Genomic DNA, 14,507 nt, shown 5'->3' on the forward strand with positions numbered 1-14,507 from the left:
TTCATATATATGAATATATATATATATATGTATGCTATTTTCCAATACCTTCTTTATGCATTCATCTACCAATGGATATCTGGGCTCTTTCCACAGTTGGGCTACTCTGTATATTATTGCTGTAAACATTGGAGTGCAGGTCCCTTCAGATCACAACATTAGTGTCCTTCGGGGAAATAACTAGTAGTGCATTGGTGGGTCATGAGGTATCTCTATATTTAACTTCTTGAGGAATCTCCATGCTACTTTCCAGAGTGGCTGTACCAGCCTGCATCCCCACAAACAGTGTACGAGTCCTCCCCTTTCTCTGCACCCTCACCAACATTTGCTGTTTCCTGACTTGTTAATGTGACCATTCTGATGGCCGTGAGGTGATATCTCATTGTGGTTTTACTTGTATTTCCATGATACCAAGTGATGTGGAGCATTTTTTTTCATGTCTCTGTTGGCTATTTGTATGGATTCTTTGGAGAAATGTCTGTTTGTGAATATCCAATGGAAAAAAGACAGTCTCCTCAAGGAATGGTGTTTGGAAAATTTGAAAGTCATATATAGAAAAATTGAAACCGGACCATTATCTTATACCATATACCAAGATAAACTTAAAATGGATCAAAGACCTAATCATGAGACAGGAATCCATCAATTCCTAGAGGAGAACACAGGCAGCAACCTCTTTGACCTTGGCCACAGAACTTTCTGCTAGACGCATCTCTAGAGGTAATGGAAACAAAAACAAAAAGGAACTATTGGGACTTCATTGAGATACAAAGCTTTGCACAGCAAACAGTTGACAAAACCCAACAAAGTCCCTACAGAATGGGAGAAGGTATTGGCAAATAGCACTTCAGATAAAGGGCTAGTATCCAAGATATATAAAGAACTTTTCAAACTCAACAACCAAAAACCAAAGAATCCAGTTAAGAAATGTAAAGAACACATGAACAGACATTTCTTTTAATTTCTTTTGGGGATAGTTTGTTGTTAATGCTAACAACAGAGAGATTTTGTATGTTGATTTTGTATCCTGCAAATTTATTGAAATTATTTATGAGTTTGACAGTTTTCAGGGGGATCTTTATGTCTTTGGACATATAATCTCATATCATCTGCAAACAGACATAATTGTACTTATTTCTTTCCAATTGGCTGCATTCTGTTTTTTCCTTCTAATTATTTTGACTTGGATTTCTGAACTCTGTTGATTACACCTTGTTTAAATGGTATATGTATCTTCTATGTAATCTAGAAGAAATATTTTCAGTGTTTCATCATAGAGTATGATGCTAGCTACGGGCATTTCATATATATTTTTTTAATTTATTTTATTTTATTTTATTTATTCATGATAGGTACACAGTGAGAGAGAGAGAGAGAGAGAGAGAGAGAGAGGCAGAGACACAGGCAGAGGGAGAAGCAGGCTCCATGCACCGGGAGCTCGACATGGGACTCGATCCCGGGTCTCCAGGATCGTGCCCTGGGCAAAAGGCAGGCGCTAAACCACTGCGCCACCCAGGGATCCCTACATATATATCTTTATTATGATGTGGTAGTTTCTTGTATTCCTAATGGTGCTAGTATTCTGTATACAGTAAACCACTTCTCTACAGGAGGTTTTCGCCATGAGAGTCAATCCACAGATCTGGAAGTGAAAAGCTTCAGAGTAAGAAATCCTGTAGATTGAAAACTTTTTGAATCCTAGGCTATGAAGCCTGTCTCATTCCTTAGTAAATTGCCTTCCCTATTTTCCATAAAGCTGCCTTGGACACAGAGAGGGAAGGGTTGTGAGTCTTCCTCCCCCATGAAAGGTATGTAAGGAAAGAGGCTTGACTTTTAAAGTCACAAAAATTGAAGAAACGAATCCATGGGGGGGAAAATGCCACCCAATTATGAGGATTATGGACACATGGATATAGGAGATGTTCCTGCTGCTGATACTACAGAGCTGTCCAGTCGGAGCAGACACGTGAATGAGGCATGTGAGGGCCAGAGGGGGAGGCATAGCCCTCTCCTTACATTCAACAGTTGAACAAAGACACTCATCCTTCTGCAGATAGCAGAGCCATTCCCCGAGTCACCATTACATAGCTCACTGTGGCCTTAGGTTGGCCAAGATCTCAGAGGAAAGAGCATAGGCCCAAGCTCCAGGCTCATGCTCCTTCCATTACCTCTGTTTCTCCACAGAGCCAGTGAACCAGCCCTCTCTCTAGGCCAGAAATGCCATAGACATAGAACATAATGCCAATGCCATAGAACAGAAAGACTCTGTGGTCCTGATCTGCTCCACAAATAACACTGGGGTTCCATCCAGTGGTTCTTCAATGGGCAGAATCTAAAGCTCATAGAGTGGATAGAGCTGTCTCGGGTCAACAGTACCCTGCCCATAAGGCCTGTCAGGAGGGAGGCTGCTGGGAATTACCAGTGTGAGGTCTCCAACCTGGTTAGTTCCAGCTAAAGTGATCCCCTCAGAGTGACTGTGAGCTATGAGTGACCTTCAACTCCTCCACTTTCCTTCCTGTATATTTTCCTGGCATGGGATGGATAAAGACCTGCAGGAAGTGTAGGCCTGTAGGACTTTGTGGATAAGATAACCAGACTAAGAATAATCTTGTAGCCTTTTGGTTCTGATATGTACCAGCTGTCGGACCTTGGGAAAGACACTCAAGCTCCTGAGCCTGAGTGTTCTCATATATAAAAGTGGAAACAACAGCTGGATCTTAAGGCTGTTGTGAGGGTTGTTAATATGAGCTCATGAGATGAATTCCTGAGACAGCTTCATACACAAATTTGGGACTCAATCAAATTTAGCAGCTATTATGTTTTTTGTCATTAACCTTTTTGTTACTAGCTGTAATATCACGTGGAATTGGGATTCACTGTTGTCTTCTCACATTACAGGTCTGTGACCTTCACTGATTTAGTTAAGCCCTTTCCACACTTAGACGCTCATTTTGCACAGTGGGGATTACACCCTCAAGAGCAGAGAAGCAGATGAGATTAAATATAAAGTATATCCAAAGTGCTTTACACAGAACTGCCCTCAGAAGTCATCAGCTAATGTTATTCCCTTTAATCAGCGTTGAGTGGACAGATAAGGGTCTCCCTGTAGGAGCATCAATGAGAATGAAAGGGAAGACACAGGGGAGAAGCATTTTGTGATAGGAAGATGAACAGAATGGTGGTACTGGTGGGGGACAACATGAGAATTAGAGAAATTTCATGGTTTCATCTGAAGAAGAGATGTGATGCAGCAGTCTGGGAGTGAGGACTCTGTGGTGACAACCACCCAGACCTCAGTGGCCTTCACTTCCTCCATAAGCAGGCCCTTCCTTCTTTGCCCCTCGTGGTATCCCCAGATTTTACTCATACACCTTCCCTTCCCTTTTTACATATTTCAGACAAAAGAAACAGCACAGGCCTCCGTTTGGGGTCCATCATTGGCATTGCACTCGGGGTTCTGCTCGGACTAGCACTCATGGCTGCCCTGGGGTGTCTCCTGCTCCACACAAGGAGTGGAAGGTATGATGGCATTTCTCACAGCTGATCCTGTCCCACAGCTGACTTCCAGGCAGGAGGGAGAGCCAGTCCTGACCTAGGATTCCGGTGGCTCCTCCAGGGCTCCCAACTGCCCCCTGGATTGTCCCTCTCATTCCATCTGGCTCCTTCCTCACCAGCTGCAGTCCTGGATGCTTCCTTCACAGCCTCGTTGGTTGTAAATTAGACACAATTGGGGAACAGCTCCTCAGGGTGGTCCTGGTTCACTTGGCAAATCTACAGCAGTGCTGACAGGAGTAAGGGCTCAATAAAGGGCATTTCTCTTGGTTTATTTAAGTCCACGAGTCCTGTGGGGGGGATTTGCAGCCTCAGGATGTAAGGGAGGTCCTGGGGAAGCTCACACAGCAGAGTGGAAGAACCTGACAGGGCATGTAGGATGGTCACCCCAAATTACAGTTGCAGGAACCATGACAGCACCACGCTCACTTGTGTGAGACCAGAGAACCTGGGATCACCTAGGGAAGGTCCTGGGATGTACTTTATGCCTCTTCCAGGAAGATGGAGATAGAGGATGGGTCATTGTCACATACAGCATCTCCTGGCCTTAGGGGGCGAGGGAATTACACAGCAGGGGCCCCACATTCAGGGATCCAGCATCCCCAGGGTTCCCAACATGTCCTGAACATGACACTGCAGCCTTGCCCCTTCTACACATTCAAATCCTCATGTTTTATATCTTTCCTGGGTGGTTCATCGCTTTTCAGAACACGTTCTCCTAGATACCATCAACCTCTAAGGCTTCGTATCTGGGCCAGAACAGACTTGCTCCAACGCCTTTCCTTATCCCCTCTCCTGGGCCCTTGCCCTGCTAAACAACAGTGGTGGAGAGAGGGTTTCTGTAACTCCTGCCTGATTGACTCTCCTCCTTATCCCCAACTATAACAACAAAACTGCGACCTCGCCCTGCAACCCTCACACTTAAGCCTGATCTTTCTTAGGGTCAGTCCCTGCTGTGATCTCAAAGAACTCCGGAGCCCAGCATCCACCCCCGGTGAGTATCTTTTCAGCCCAGGCATGTCTAGGAGCTCTATAGTCCCGCCCCACAGTGTCCACTCCTAGAGTCACCCCATGGGGTTTCTGACCCTTTCTCTGGGGCTTCACCACAGGCGAACTCTACTGTCCATATTCCCTGACTTCTGGAGTTTGGATCATGGGTCATAACCTGGCACTCACTGTGCTCTAAATGGCCCATGGGTCTCTCCCTGGGAGGTGCTTCTTCTTCCCTGGACCCTGAGAGCTCAGGACCTGTCCCTGCCTGGGATGGTAGGCCCAAGCTTCTTTACAACTCTGGGTGCTGACCTCTATCTCTGCCCCCAGGCCATGGTGCAGCCATCAGGTGCACATACCCGGTAAGTTCACTCCTTCTCCTACTCTTTTCACTGGGATCCAGGTTGTCTCAGCTTAAGGTAGGACCAGCAAACAATTTAGCTTCATTTGCATGCACTGCCTCCCCCAGACTAGCCCGGACAAGGCAAGTCCCATTCTGGCCAGGAATGTACCTCTTCTGAGGCAGGATCCAGCATCCCCCCTCCCCCGGCCTGAGATTTCTTATTCCCCTGAGATAGCCAAAGTTGAACCCTGGATTCCAGCCATGGGCTGGGTGGGCCCCAGGGGTCCTGGGCTAACAGGAATGGTGCAGGGAGTACAGTGGGGAGTGGTCTGGGAGAGGGTTATGGGTCAAAAGATTTGTAGAATGCTGTTCAAGAGGCGGAACTGGTCACTCCTGTAGAGAAATGACCCTTCCTCTCTGCTACCAACACCCATTCTCTCCTGTTAGGACTCCCTGCCCAGCTCCACAGCAGCAGTTCCTATGTACCAGGTGAGTGTGGGCAATTGAATGTTCTGGTCCCTGAAGCCCAAAGGGGCCGTGGGTTTGCCCAAGCCTGCCCTAGGCTGTGCTCTCAGTTTCAGAAAATAGAAGAGCAAGGGGAACAGGGGGTAGTAGGGGGAAGAAGGGGCCTGAGGCAGAAACATGCCTCATGGCCAAGGCCCCAGAGAGTGGCCAGGTGGGACTAGAACCTGAAAGTCACACAGATATGTTCACAGAAGGTTACAGGAGCTCAGAGGCCTCTTCTTGTTTTACAGGAATTACAACACCCTGAGAAAAACATTTACTGCCAGATCAACCACAAAGCAGAAGTGGCTTCCTAATTTCCTCATGACACTTCTCCTTCCTATCAACCAGACCCTAGGTGGGGTCAGAAGCTGCAGCCTGAGCCAGAGAACCAGTTCTAAGCCTTGAGGACAATCAGGGACATGGACCCAGGGTTGGATACCACATGTTCTCTGGAGATCCACAGGCTTGCCTGAAACAAAGGCCTGCATCTCCCAGGAAGTATAGGTTCCCAGGGAAAGTTTCCTTACCCCTGACTCACCGGAGACATGTCAAGAAGATCTGAATAAAGAGGAATCTTCCCTTCTTTTACCCTTTGTGTGTGTGTGTGTGTGTGTGTGTGTGTGAATGGCAATTAGCAGAAATTTACCCAGGGACACCTGGCTGGGTCAGTGTCCTAGGGATCCCATAGGAATTTACTTTAAAAAAGAATAGAGAGGAAGGGCAAGATGGCGGAAGAGTAGGGTCCCCAAATCACCTGTCCCCACCAAATTACCTAGAAAACCTTCAAATTATCCTGAAAATCGGGATCCCTGGGTGGCGCAGCGGTTTGGCGCCTGCCTTTGGCCCAGGGCGCGATCCTGGAGACCCAGGATCGAATCCCACGTCGGGCTCCAGGTGCATGGAGCCTGCTTCTCCCTCTGCCTGTGTCTCTGCCTCTCTCTCTCTCTCTCTCTCTGTGTGACTATCATAAATAAATAAAGAAAAAAATATTTAAAAAAAAATTATCCTGAAAATCTATGAATTCGGCCTGAGAATTAAAGAGAGAACACCTGGAATGCTACAGTGAGAAGAGTTCGCGCTTCTATCAAGGTAGGAAGACGGGAAAAGAGAAATAAAGAAACAAAACGCCTCCAAGGGGGAGGGGCCCCGCGAGGAGCCGGGCTGAGGCCGGGGCGAGTGTCCCCAGGACAGGAGAGCCGCGTCAGGGAGAAGCAAGAGCAGCACCAATCTTGCGGGCGAAAAGGGGCACCCAGGGAGTTGGAGCAGGACCCAGGAGGGCGGGGATGCCCTCGGGCTCCCTGGGACAGTAACAGACACCTGTGCGCCCAGGAGAGTGCGCCGAGCTCCCTAAGGGCTGCAGCGCGCACGCGGGACCCGGAGCAGCTCGGAGGGGCTCGGGCGGTGGCTCCGTGGAGGCAGCTGCCCGGCTCCGGGAGCAGCTCCGAGGGGCTCGGGCAGAGGAGGAGGCTCCGTGCGGAGAGGGCTGCGCGGCTCCGGGAGCAGCTTGGAGGGGCTCGGCGGCGGCTCCGCGGAGAGGGCTGCGGTGCGGGAGGGCGAATCCAACAGCGCAGGCCCCGGAGCACAGGGCGCCGGGACACAGCGCAGGATCCCGCCTCCCCCGGGACAGGCAGAGGCCGGGAGGGCCCAGGACAGCAAGGACGCTCCTGTACCCGAGCTGAGCAGATCAGCGGCCCCGCCCCGGAGCCTCCAGGCCCTGCAGACAGAGAAGACAGCTCCGTAGTTACCGCGGGAGCTGAAGCCAGGTTTCCAGAGCTGGCCCCGCCACTGCGGTTGTTCTTCCTGGGGCTTCCCTGGGTAAACAACCCCCACGGAGCCCTGCACCATGCAGGGGGCAGAGCAGCTCCCCCAAGTGCTAACACCTGAAAATCAGCACAACAGGCCCCTCCCCCAGAAGAACAGCTAGACGGACAAGTTCCAGGGGAAGTCAAGGGACTTAAAGTATACAGAATCAGAAGATACTCTCCCGTAGTTCTTTTTGTTTGTTTGTTTGTTTGTTTGTTGTTGTTTTGTTTTGTTTTGCTTTTTGATTTGTTTCCTTCCCCCGTCCCTTTTTTTCTTTCTTTCTTTTTCTTTCTCTTTTTCTTCTTCTTTTTCTTTTTTTCTACCTTTTTTTTTCTCTTTCTCTTTTCTTTCCTTCTTTCTCTCCTTTTTCTCCTTTTCCCAATACAACTTGCTTTTGGCCACTCTGCACTGAGCAAAATGACTAGAAGGAAAACCTCACCTCAAAAGAAAGAATCAGAAACAGTCCTCTCTCCCACAGAGTTACAAAATCTGGATTACAATTCAATGTCAGAAAGCCAATTCAGAAGCACTATTATACAGCTACTGGTGGCTCTAGAAAAAAGCATAAAGGACTCAAGAGACTTCGTGACTGCAGAATTTAGAGCTAATCAGGCAGAAATTAAAAATCAATTGAATGAGATGCAATCCAAACTAGAAGTCCTAACGACGAGGGTTAATGAGGTGGAAAAACGAGTGAGTGACATAGAAGACAAGTTGATGGCAAAGAGGGAAACTGAGGAAAAAAGAGACAAACAATTAAAAGACCATGAAGATAGATTAAGGGAAATAAACGACAGCCTGAGGAAGAAAAACCTACGTTTAATTGGTGTTCCCGAGGGCGCCAAAAGGGCCAGAGGGCCAGAATACGAACATTTTTTAAAATTTATTTATGATAGTCACACAGAGAGAGAGAGAGAGAGAGAGGCAGAGACATAGGCAGAGGGAGAAGCAGGCTCCATGCACTGGGAGCCCAATGTATGTATTTGAACAAATTCTAGCTGAAAACTTTCCTAATCTGGGAATTGAAACAGGCATTCAGATCCAGGAAATAGAGAGATCCCCCCTAAAATCAATAAAAACCGTTCAACACCTCGACATTTAATAGTGAAGCTTGCAAATTCCAAAGATAAGGAGAAGATCCTTAAAGCAGCAAGAGACAAGAAATCCCTGACTTTTATGAGGAGGAGTATTAGGGTAACAGCAGACCTCTCCACAGAGACCTGGCAGGCCAGAAAGGGCTGGCAGGATATATTCAGGGTCCTAAATGAGAAGAACATGCAACCAAGAATACTTTATCCAGCAAGGCTCTCATTCAAAATGGAAGGAGAGATAAAGAGCTTCCAAGACAGGCAGCAACTGAAAGAATATGTGACCTCCAAACCAGCTCTGCAAGAAATTTTAAGGGGGACTCTTAAAATTCCCCTTTAAGAAGAAGTCCAGTGGAACAATCCACAAAAACAAGGACTGAATAGATATCATGATGACACTAAACTCATATCTTTCAATAGTAACTCTGAACGTGAACGGGCTCAATGACCCCATCAAAAGGCGCAGGGTTTCAGACTGGATAAGAAAGCAGGACCCATCTATTTGCTGTCTACAAGAGACTCATTTTAGACAGAAGGACACCTACAGTCTGAAAGTAAAAGATTGGAGAACCATTTACCATTGAAATGGTCCTCAAAAGAAAGCAGGGGTAGCCATCCTTATATCAAATAAACTAAAATTTACCCCGAAGACTGTAGTGAGAGATGAAGAGGGACACTATATCATACTTAAAGGATCTATCCAACAAGAGGACTTAACAATCCTCAATATATATGCCCCGAATGTGGGAGCTGCCAAATATATAAATCAATTAATAACCAAAGTGAAGAAATACTTAGATAATAATACACTTATACTTGGTGACTTCAATCTAGCTCTTTCTATACTTGATAGGTCTTCTAAACACAACATCTCCAAAGAAATGAGAGCTTTAAATGATACACTGGACCAGACGGATTCCACAGATATCTACAGAACTTTACATCCAAACTCTACTGAATACACATTCTTCTCAAGTGCCCATGGAACTTTCTCCAGAATAGACCACATACTGGGTCACAAATCGTGTCTGAACCAATACCAAAAGATTGGGATTGTCCCCTGCATATTCTCAGATCATAATGCCTTGAAATTAGAACTAAGTCAAAACAAGAAGTTTGGAAGGACCTCAAACACGTGGAGCTTAAGGACCATCCTGCTAAAAGATGAAAGGGTCAACCAGGAAATTAAGGAAAAATTAAAAAGATTCATGGAAACTAATGAGAATGAAGATACAACCGTTCAAAATCTTTGGGATGCAGCAAAAGCAGTCCTAAAGGGGAAATACATCACAATACAAGCATCCATTCAAAAACTGGAAAGAACTCAAATACAGAAGCTAACCTTACACATAAAGGAGCTAGAAAAAAAACAGCAAATAGATCCTACACCCAGGAGAAGAAGAGAGTTAATAAAGATTCGAGCAGAACTCAACAAAATCGAGACCAGAAGAACTGTGGAACAGATCAACAGAACCAGGAGTTGGTTCTTTGAAAGAATTAATAAGATAGATAAACCATTAGCCAGCCTTATTAAAAAGAAGAGAGAGAAGACTCAAATTAATAAAATCATGAATTTTATTCATGATAAGAATAGAAAGGAGAGATCACTACCAACACCAAGGAAATACAAACGATTTTAAAAACATTATGAACAGCTATACGCCAATAAATTAGGCAATCTAGAAGAAATGGACGCATTCCTGGAAAGCCACAAACTACCAAAACTGGAACAGGAAGAAATAGAAAACCTTAACAGGCCAATAACCAGGGAGGAAATTGAAGCAGTCATCAAAAACCTCCCAAGACACAAGAGTCCAGGGCCAGATGGCTTCCCAGGGGAATTTTATCAAACGTTTAAAGAAGAAACCATACCTATTCTCCTAAAGCTGTTTGGAAAGATAGAAAGAGATGGAGTACTTCCAAATTCGTTCTATGAGGCCAGCATCACCTTAATTCCAAAACCAGACAAAGACCCCACCAAAAAGGAGAATTACAGACCAATATCCCTGATGAACATGGATGCAAAAATTCTCAACAAGATACTGGCCAATAGGATCCAACAATACATTAAGAAAATTATTCACCATGACCAAGTAGGATTTATCCCCGGGACACAAAGCTGGTTCAACACCCGTAAAACAATCAATGTGATTCATCATATCAGCAAGAGAAAAACCAAGAACCATATGATCCTCTCATTAGATGCAGAGAAAGCATTTGACAAAATACAGCATCCATTTCTGATCAAAATTCTTCAGAGTGTAGGGATAGAGGGAACATTCCTCAACATCTTAAAAGCCATCTACAAAAAGCCCACAGCAAATATCATTCTCAATGGGGAAACCCTGGGAGTCTTTCCCCTAAGATCAGGAACAAGACAGGGATGTCCACTCTCACTACTGCTATTCAACATAGTACTGGAAGTCCTAGCCTCAGCAATCAGACAACAAAAAGACATTAAAGGCATTCAAATTGGCAAAGAAGAAGTCATACTCTCCCTCTTTGCTGATGACATGATACTCTACATAGAAAACCCAAAAGTCTCCACCCCAAGATTGCTGGAACTTACACAGCAATTTGGTAGCGTGGCAGGATACAAAATCAATGCCCAGAAATCAGTGGCATTTCTATACACTAACAATGAGACTGAAGAAAGAGAAATTAAGGAGTCAATCCCGTTTACAATTGCACCCAAAAGCATAAGATACCTAGGAATAAACCTAACCAAAGATGTAAAGGATCTATACCCTAAAAACTATAGAGCACTTCTGAAAGAAATTGAGGAAGACACAAAGAGATGGAAAAATATTCCATGCTCATGGATTGGCAGAATTAATATTGTGAAAATGTCAATGTTACCCAGGGCAATGTACACATTTAATGCAATCCTATCAAAATACCATGGACTTTCTTCAGAGAGTTAGAACAAATTATTTTAAGATTTGTGTGGAATCAGAAAAGACCCCAAATAGCCAGGGGAATTTAAAAAAAAAAAAACCATATCTGGGGGCATCACAATGCCAGATTTCAGGATGTACTACAAAGCTGTGATCATCAAGACAGTGTGGTACTGGCACAAAAACAGACACATAGATCAATGGAACAGAATAGAGAATCCAGAAGTGGACCCTGAACTTTATGGGCAACTAATATTCGATAAAGGAGGAAAGACTATCCATTGGAGGAAAGACAGTCTCTTCAATAAATGGTGCTGGGAAAATTGGACAGCCACATGCAGAAGAATGAAACTAGGCCACTCTCTTTCACCATACACAAAGATAAACTCAAAATGGATGAAAGATCTAAATGTGAGACAAGATTCCATCAAAATCCTAGAGAAGAACACAGGCAACACCCTTTTTGAACTCGGCCACAGTAACTTCTTGCAAGACACATCCACGAAGGCAAAAGAAACAAAAGCAAAAATGAACTATTGGGACTTCATCAAGATAAGCTTTTGCACAGCAAAGGATACAGTCAACAAAACTAAGAGACAACCTACAGAATGGGAGAAGATATTTGCAAATGGCATATCAGATAAAGGGCTAGTTTCCAAGATCTATAAAGAACTTATTAAACTCAACACCAAAGAAACAAACAATCCAATCATGAAATGGGCAAAAGACATGAAGAGAAATCTCACAGAGGAAGACATAGACACGGCCAACATGCACATGAGAAAATGCTCTGCACCACTTGCCATCAGGGAAATACAAATCAAAACCACAATGAGATACCACCTCACACCAGTGAGAATGGGGAAAATTAACAAGGCAGGAAACAACAAATGTTGGAGAGGATGTGGAGAAAAGGGAACCCTCTTGCACTGTTGGTGGGAATGTGAACTGGTGCAGCCACTCTGGAAAACTGTGTGGAGGTTCCTCAAAGAGTTAAAAATATACTTGCCCTATGACCCAGCAATTGCATTGTTGGGGATTTACCCCAAAGATACAGATGCAATGAAACGCAGGGACACCTGCACCCCGATGTTTATAGCAGCAATGGCCACAATAGCCAAACTGTGGAAGGAGCCTCGGTGTCCATCGAAAGATGAATGGATAAAGAAGATGTGGTTTATGTATACACTGGAATATTACTCAGCTATTAGAAATGACAAATACCCACCATTTGCTTCAACGTGGATGGAACTGGAGGGTATTATGCTGAGTGAAGTAAGTCAGTCGGAGAAGGACAAACATTGTATGTTCTCATTCATTTCGGGAATATAAATAATAGTGAAAGGGAATATAAGGGAAGGGAGAAGAAATGTGTGGGAAATATCAGAAAGGGAGACAGAACGTAAAGACTCCTAACTCTGGGAAACGAACTAGGGGTGGTAGAAGGGGAGGAGGGCGGGGGTTGGGAGTGAATGGGTGATGGATACTGGGGGTTATTCTGTATGTTGGTAAATTGAACACCAATAAAAAATAAATTAAAAAAAATATTCATGATTGTTAGGTCTTCTTGTTGGATAGACCCTTTAATTATGATATAATGTTCCTCTCGAACTCTTACTACAGTCTTTGGGATAAACTTTAATTTGTGTGATATAAGGACCGCTACCCCAGGTTTCTTTTGAGGACCATTTGAATGCTAAATGGTTGTCCAACCTTTCATTTCAGGCTGGAGGTGTCCTTATGTCTCAAATGAGTCTCTTGTAGACAGCAAAGAGATGGGTCTTGCTTTTTATCCAGTTCGAAACCCTGCATCCTTTGATGGGATCATTTAGCCCATTCATGTTCAGAGTAACTATTGAAAGATATGAATTTAGTGTCATCGTAATACCTGCATCCTTTGATGGGATCATATAGCCCATTCATGTTCAGAGTAACTATTGAAAGATATGAATTTAGTGTCATCGTAATACCTATTCAGTCCCTATTTTTGTGGATTATTTCCTTGGGCTTCTTCTTTCTTTTACAGGGGCCTCCTTAATATTTCTTGCAGAGCTGGTTTGGTGGTCACATATTCTTTCAGTTTCTCCCTTTCCTGGAAGCTCTTTATCGCTCCTTCTATTCTGAATGAGAGCCTTGCTGGATAGAGTATTCTTGGCTGCATGTTCTTCTCATGGACCCTGAAGATATCCTGCCAGCCCTTTCTGGCCTGCCAGGTCTCTGTGGAGAGGTCTGCTGTTAATCTAATATTTCTCCCCATATAAGTTAGGCATCTCTTGTCTCTTGCTGTTTTAAGGATTTTCTGTTTATCTTTGGAATTTGCAAGTTTCACTATTAAATATCGAGGTGTTGAATGGTTTTTATTGATTTGGGGGGGAGCCTCTCTATCTCCTAGATCTGAATGCCTGTTTCCCTCCCCAAGTTAGGGAAGTTCTCAGCCATGATTTGTTCAATGTCTTTTTGTTGTCTGATTGCTGAGGCTAGGACTTCCAGTACTATGTTGAATAGCAGTGGTGAGAGTGGACATCCCTGTCTTGTTCCTAATTTTAGGGGAAAGGCTCCTAGTGCTTCCCCATTGAGAATGATATTTGCTGTGGGCTTTTCATAGATGGCTTTTAAGATGTCGAGGAATGTTCCCTCTATCCCTACACTCTGAAGAGTTTTGATCAGGAATGGATGCTGTATTTTGTCAAATGCTTTCTCTGCATCTAATGAGAGGATCATATGGTTCTTGGTTTTTCTCTTGCTGATATGATGAATCACATTGATTGTTTTACGGGTGTTGAACCAGCCTTGTGTCCCAGGGATAAATCCTACTTGGTCATGGTGAATAATTTTCTTAATGTATTGTTGGATCCTATTGGCTAGTATCTTGTTGAGAATTTTTGCATCCATGTTCATCAGGGATATTGGTCTGTAATTCTCCTTTTTGGTGGGGTCTTTGTCTGGTTTTGGAATTAAGGTGATGCTGGCCTCATAGAACGAATTTGGAAGTACTCCATCTCTTTCTATCTTTCCAAACAGCTTTAGGAGAATAGGTATGGTTTCTTCTTTAAACGTTTGATAAAATTCCCCTGGGAAGCCATCTGGCCCTGGACTCTTGTGTCTTGGGAGGTTTTTGATGACTGCTTCAATTTCCTCCCTGGTTATTGGCCTGTTAAGGTTTTCTATTTCTTCCTGTTCCAGTTTTGGTAGTTTGTGGCTTTCCAGGAATGCGTCCATTTCTTCTAGATTGCCTAATTTATTGGCGTATAGCTGTTCATAATGTTTTTAAAATCGTTTGTATTTCCTTGGTGTTGGTAGTGATCTCTCCTTTCTATTCTTATCATG

At 44.3% G+C, this 14,507-nt stretch overlaps 1 protein-coding gene and 1 long non-coding RNA gene across 7 annotated transcripts in view; one reads left to right on the plus strand and one right to left on the minus strand.

Moving 5' to 3' along the window:
- LOC144284770 (cell adhesion molecule CEACAM8-like) overlaps window positions 1-5,980 on the plus strand; it is a 79,473-nt gene extending 73,493 nt beyond the window's left edge. For all 6 annotated transcript variants that reach the window (XM_077849761.1, XM_077849803.1, XM_077849792.1 and 3 more), the window contains 5 exons: window positions 3,399-3,519; window positions 4,494-4,546; window positions 4,873-4,904; window positions 5,333-5,374; window positions 5,641-5,980. In XM_077849761.1, coding sequence (XP_077705887.1) covers window positions 3,399-3,519; window positions 4,494-4,546; window positions 4,873-4,904; window positions 5,333-5,374; window positions 5,641-5,706 — 314 coding nt within the window. In that variant the 3' untranslated portion in view covers window positions 5,707-5,980. The remainder of the gene's footprint in view (window positions 1-3,398; window positions 3,520-4,493; window positions 4,547-4,872; window positions 4,905-5,332; window positions 5,375-5,640) is intronic.
- LOC144284859 (uncharacterized) overlaps window positions 1-14,507 on the minus strand; it is a 44,210-nt gene that overhangs the window by 3,395 nt on the left and 26,308 nt on the right. The window lies entirely within an intron of this gene.

The sequence above is a fragment of the Canis aureus genome, chromosome 1, assembly GCF_053574225.1.
Source record: "Canis aureus isolate CA01 chromosome 1, VMU_Caureus_v.1.0, whole genome shotgun sequence".
NCBI classification, from domain to species: Eukaryota; Metazoa; Chordata; class Mammalia; order Carnivora; family Canidae; genus Canis; species Canis aureus.